Genomic DNA, 6,339 nt, shown 5'->3' with positions numbered 1-6,339 from the left:
GGGGCAGGGAGACAGGCGGTGGCGGTGGGGCAGGGAGACAGGCGGGTGGCGGTGGGGCAGGGAGACAGGCGGTTGGCGGTGGGGCAGGGAGACAGGCGGGTGGCGGTGGGGCATGGGAGGAAAATAACATTACTGCAGAGTGTGTGTATAGGGCACTGGTAAGATGACTCAGAGGTAAAGCCCCTTAGCAGCAAACCTGACAGCCTGAGTCCTATCTCTAAGACCCACGGTATAGAAGAGAGCTGACACTTACAAGTTGTCTTGTGGCCACTGCATTTGTCACATGGGACATGTACACCTACACACAGAGAGACACACACAGACACACAGACACACACACCTAGATAAATAAAAATCAATTAAAAATTTAAAGATGTATATGTATGTACATATATACATGTATACCAAACATTTTACATTATACTGACCTGGATAAAGGCATATTAAGTCCAGTGTTTCCTTGCTTTGGGGTGCTTGAAATCTTCATTGAAGACTTTAAGAACCTCCCTCAAAACAAGTCTGTCCTTCAGATATATCCAGATGATAAAGCACTCATTGCTTCAGAGGCTCTGCTAGGCACTGGTGCATTCCTGATCGAAATCTCACACGAAGAACACAAACACTGACCATGAACCTGGACAGAGTCCAGTTCCCAGGCACGCCTGCCCCCTGCACACACCGGCCTGGCCACTCTGAGACCTTGCTCGTGACAGAAGGCTGTGCATTTCCAACCTGGAGTGCTTGTGAACAGAGTGCTGGAGGTTTTCCAGATTCTGAGAAGTGGCTAGCTGACCCAGAGAAAAGACTCAAGCCTAATCGTGACGTTCATGTGTATTTCACACTCATTGCATACACGAGCTGAAGGTAATTTTATGGTTTCAGGGTACGTGCATTTGATGCCATGTACAGAAGCTTTTGCTGTGGCAGCATGTCCACATTCAAAATTTAGATCTGGGCGTCTTTCAGGATTTTTAGCTCAGGAATGCTCTCCCTCTCTGGGCTTCCTTCAGGATTTTCAGCTTAGGAATGCTCACCCTCTCTGGGCTTCTTTCAGGATTTTCAACTCAGGAACGCTCACCCTCTCTAGAGAAGCGATTGCAACTGTGTCCTTGTCTCTGCAGGACGGTGAAGCCCTCTAGCCCCATGTGACCGCCTGTGAAGAGCTGCCTTCCTCCGCTGGCCACCCGGCTCCACCATGGGTCCTGCAGGAAGCACACTGAGCGCTGGGCCCCTGCAGATGCAGATGGTTCTCTGGGGAAGTCTGGCTGCCGTGGCCATGTTCTTCCTCCTCACCTTCCTCATCCTTCTGTGCTCCAGTTGTGACAGGTTAGAACACGCAGGCGTCTTCTAGAACCTAAACATAGTCCTTGTCATTCCCAAAGGAGCCTTTGTACCAAAGAGTCCCCGCCCATGTTTACAGGTTGGTCACAAACGTTCCAAGGACATTCTCCATCACTCACTTGAAAACCCTCAACTTTCCTGGAGAGCAAAGCAGAGTCCTTCCCGATGTTTCAGATGCCAGGATAAAGTCTCTGCTGCTCTTTGAGCACATCCTTTGGAGTGCTGTCTTTTTTCTAGTCATAGGCAGATTGAAATCTGAGTGTGAGACACTACATCTCTTTTTCACAGTTGGCATTACTGAGGAGGCTCATGGATTCTTAAAAATGTGTGTGGTGAGTTGCCCTTTATGAAGAAACAGATTTGTTTTTCTGCAAGACAGACTCACTGAATGTGGAAACAATTTTTTTCTTTTTAAGCTGTAACACCGGATTTGGTGTTACACCCTTGGTACAGTTCGTGCGCCACTGTACCTAACGAGTCGGGCAAAGGCCTGGAGGTTGAAAAAAACACACAGAGAGACCAGGGTCATTCTAAAGGAGATCAGCCAAATGCCACTTTATTCAGCCTTTGGGAAGTCCTTATCTACCTAACTGCAGCACGAGGATTTCCGCCCAGGCAGGTGGGAAATTACCATATTAACAAAGGAGTGAATGCCCTTCAGCTAACCACCAGGCAGGGCAGGCATAGCACAGAAACACACAGGAAGCTTAGTTAGTTGATCATAAACTGTCCCCGCGAATGCACCCCAGGAATAAGGGAGACCAGGGCCCTACATTAAGCATTACTACTTGTCTCGCTTTGAACAGGGAGAATTGGGGTTCTTTACAAGCAAAAGTGATTACTCAGAAGAGTCAGGGATGGTCCAAAGTCTGCAGCTTTGGAGTATTGACAGAGCCGTGGGGACCAACTTAGCCAGCCATACCCAGTTCTCTCAAGCTGGGAAGAAATGTGCTGATATTTAAAAGGATCCCACCCTAAAATCTGTCAAGAATGGAAAATCCAGGCCTTATATAGCCTATCCTGATCCCCACCAAGCATGGACCCAGGCCTTGAGGGCTAGGTGAAGCTTCCAAGAAGATAGAACAGGGGAGGTCCTAGTTCTAGCTCCCAGGGGCCTGAGAATTCTGCTGCCATGACTCACTCTCCCGCTAGGTGTCACCCTCTCCTTACCATGGCAGAAACGCCGTCTTTACTGCTGATGGCTTTCTTTGGACTGTCTGTGCAAGGAAACGCATCGTATCTTTACTCACCGGACTTTTCCACAGACTAGAAGTACACATGACTCTTGCTGCGAGCTTGTCACCTTCCTGACAGACATGCAGTGTTGTATCTCCTGTACCTTCTCTCCTCCCTCACATTGGGTGACTCCACAGACTCTTAAGGGAGAAGATAAGATGATTGTTAGGGTTCGCTGATGAGAAAAAGCACCATCTGCCATCCGCGCCCTCTGGGCACAGCCAGATCTTGCTTGCAGCGTGCCTTCATCCTCCTCTGCTCAAGGGGAAGGGTGTGCAGGAAGGGGACACATCCTTGACTGTCAGTTGTGACTCTTCTCCTCTCTCTCAGCAAAATAAACCTAGTTCATAAAACCAGATAAACACTGGGCTAGAAAAGCGTGGACACATTTGTCTTCTTTTCATTTCAGAGAGAAGAAGCCAAAGCAACACAGCGGGGACCATGAGAATCTGATGAACGTGGTAAGCCATGATGTGTCTGTCCGTCTGTCTGTCCAGTGACACCTATCCAGGAATGTCGCTGCTGGCTTTTGACCCGAGTGAAGTTGGCAAGTAGAAGAAAGTGGAAATGGGCGATGGCTGTGTGTACCCACACACTGGACTGGGCTCCAGCCAGGGCTGCTGCAGGGACGTCGTCTTCTGTCACAAGAACAAACTGGATGATTCAGATGGGATTTATTCTCTCTCTGCTCTGGAGAGCGAGTCCAGCATCCATGGTGTTGTCACGTTAGGTCCTTCCTGAGTTGGACCCCTCATGCTGCCTTTTCCTCTCCAAATGTCTGCCCTTAGGGCCAAGTCCCCTACCTTCATAAAGATACCAAATGTATGAGACTAGAACCCAGGCGACTCTGATGTAACCTCAGTCTTAACCAGCGCCATCGGAGGTGTCCTGGTTCGCAGATAAAGTGCACTCTGCGGCACTGGAGACCAAGATTCAGGAGGAAATACAACCGCACCAGGGCCTGGGGCCCACGGCACAGCCTGGCCTTGCTGCCTTCCCCAGTCCTCCTCATTTGGTGAGATCTCAGTGGGATCCAGCGACCTGGGTGAGGAGCAGCCTGAGGGTGTCACAGTCTGTCTGTCCTCTGACTCAGGTTGTGCCCTTAGGCCCTAGCACGGCCCCAGCAGCTGTCCCTGCAGCCCGCCCCCAGCCCCAGGGCAATGCTAGGAGAGAAGTTGCTTCCTGGTCAGAGCAAGAAGGAAGCATGTCTGTCTGTCTATGTGGGATCAGTATATTTGCACCCAACTGGTGTGTTCAGAGCTCATGCAGGAGACACCAGGCTGCCTGAACCCCCACTTCGCTGTGTGTCTGTGACCCAAGCAGTTAGGAAGCTGTCAGGATTCCCTTCTTGGCTCCTCCTAGACCCCAGGATACTGGGTGTCTGTGTGGGTCCCACTGCCCTGATCCTCAGCAACCCCCCATCCTTTGACTGATTCTCTCACGGTTTCACATCTTCTGCTGTTCCCACTTCTCTGTTCCCAGCTTCTCCATCTCTGCCTGTGATTGCTGGTACGATGGGGGAGGGAGTAGAAGGATGGCGCCCTGTTTTCTTTACCTACCACCTTCCTCAGAGTGAGGTGGATCGTGAATTGTTGCCTAAAGCTAGGCATCCTCCTCTACCCTCATTTCCTCCTAGAACAAGGGTCAGGTATGGCTGGACCATTAGCAATAGCACCACCTGGGAGCAGATAGGAAGCCAGTGTTCCAGGGATGGGACCAACTCTGGTGTAGGTACCAGTGTGGATCCCTATTCTTGGTCTGTCCCTGCCATTGTGCCTTTGGTGAGTGGAGCAGATGAGCAGAGGGGAAGGCAGTCTCTTCATCTTCTTCCTCTCATGGGATCCTCCATGCACCAACACACGACTGTGTACAGTACTCACGCTGTGCACTCACAAGGATGTGGCGATACTGGCCGCACGAGGCCTGCACACGCTGTTGTCCACCTGAGTTTGCTAGATCATCACAGTTTGCAGATTTGTTTCTGTGGAGGTGGGAAATGTTGTAGTGATGGGACGAGCAGGCCTGCTTTTCCACCTGCCCAGCTCCCACATGGTTAGCTTTACACCCAAAATAACAACACACAAATTGTATTTATTTAAACACTGCTTGGCCCATTAGCTCTAGCCTCTTATTGGCTAATTCTCACATCTCGATTAACCCATTTCTAATAATCAGTGTAGTACCACGAGGTGGTGGCTTACCGGGAAAGATTCTAGCCTACATCCATCTTGGGTCGAAGAATCATGGCGTCTGCATCACTGCCTTCTTCCTCCCAGCATTCTGTCTTCCCCGCCTACCTAAGTTCTGACCTATCAGGCCAAGCACTTTTCTTTATTAATTAACCAATGAAACAACAGATAGACAGGTGACCCTCCTCCATCAAAATGTCATTCAGACATAGATTATGGAAGTCTGGCCATGGCAAGTTTTACAGGAAGCCTTCCCTTGATACCCAGTCCTCTCCCTAAGGACACTGTTTCTATAGTGTGAGCACCTGGATCATGGAGCAGCAGGTGTGAGTAGCACTGACCCAGTAGAGCAGACTCCCTGGACACTCGGGCATCACCACACATCGGGGCCATTTTCCGTCTGTTATTTGATTTCCCATCAGAGTCAGGAAGTTTGTGAGGCCAACTACCCAAGATTTCTCTGTAGGACACATCAGAATTTCCCGTGTGATACCCTGGAGCCTGGGCTGTGTCTTGGGCAGCAGAAGCCATGAACGTGAAAAGGATGGGGTCCGTCGTGTGCCCATCTGGGTTACTCTCTGGAACCAGTAGTGTAACCTGCATCTAGGAGCAGCTTGTTTCTGCATGCCCCTAGTGACAACTCCACCAAGCATGTAGTTCCAGACAGTGTCAGTACACCACCATCACCCCAGAGGAGCAATCTGCCTGTCCTTCCAAGTGCCTCTGTGTCTTTTAGAACAGGAAAGATTCGCAAAGCAATCTCTCAGTAGATGATCCTTTCGGTGACACCTGAAGCCAGAGACTAGCTCTGAAATAGCCTCAGAAATGTATGGCATTAAATACGGTACAGACTCAGTCTCCTCCTGTCTGGAGGCAGCAGTGATGCTTTGCTGTTTGTTTGGCAATACCTGTGTTACAAGGATGGCATTGGTCCCTGCTGGGATCTGTTCTGACCACAAGAGTTTGTGGTCTCCTTTTGCCATGTGCTAAGGAAAACAGTGTGTCTGTAGCCCACTTGTAACCACCAGGTGAGATGCACTGCCTGAAGCCCCGGAAGAGTCCCAGTGCCCCTGAGAATCCAGAACCACACCTTTAAAAATAAGCTTAGCCGTTCTCCATCGGTCAGAATGGTCCCCACTTTGACACCTGAGTGTGGCTAAGTTATCCATGGGACTCACCTAATTTAATTCATGGATTCTGGGATTTGCTTTTGACTGCTTTGATTTTAGGAGTCTCCTCCTCTGGTACACAGCAGATTCTTACCAAAAGATATATTTGGATTTTTCAGCCTTCTGACAAGGAGATGTTCAGCCATTCAGCGACCAGCCTGACAACAGATGCCCTGGCCAGCAGTGAACAGAACGGGGTGCTCACCAATGGCGACAGTAAGTTCTGCAGAGATATCACTGTGAACGTACTAGGTTTCAAATAAGGTGGATCACGGGGCTTAAATGATGACTCAGCAGTTAGGGCCACCACTGTCACCATCATCACCACCACCACCACTGCCACCACCTCTACCACATCCACCACCACCACCACCATCACCTCCACCACCTCCTCCACCACCACC

The 6,339-nt window shown here is 50.1% G+C and overlaps 1 protein-coding gene across 3 annotated transcripts in view; it reads left to right on the top strand.

Moving 5' to 3' along the window:
- Positions 1 to 6,339, top strand: part of Pag1 (phosphoprotein membrane anchor with glycosphingolipid microdomains 1) — a 159,254-nt gene that overhangs the window by 137,444 nt on the left and 15,471 nt on the right. For all 3 annotated transcript variants that reach the window (XR_003378244.1, XM_026786694.1, XM_005361806.2), the window contains 3 exons: positions 1,122 to 1,326; positions 2,987 to 3,038; positions 6,055 to 6,151. Coding sequence is in view for 2 of the 3 variants with exons in the window: in XM_026786694.1 (XP_026642495.1) it covers positions 1,196 to 1,326; positions 2,987 to 3,038; positions 6,055 to 6,151 (280 nt within the window). In the remaining variant the exon portion in view is untranslated. The remainder of the gene's footprint in view (positions 1 to 1,121; positions 1,327 to 2,986; positions 3,039 to 6,054; positions 6,152 to 6,339) is intronic.

Source organism: Microtus ochrogaster, linkage group LG5 (genome assembly GCF_000317375.1).
Source record: "Microtus ochrogaster isolate Prairie Vole_2 linkage group LG5, MicOch1.0, whole genome shotgun sequence".
Taxonomy (NCBI): domain Eukaryota; kingdom Metazoa; phylum Chordata; class Mammalia; order Rodentia; family Cricetidae; genus Microtus; species Microtus ochrogaster.
Note: the sequence above shows the minus strand (reverse complement) of the source record. Positions and strands in the feature narration are given on the sequence as shown.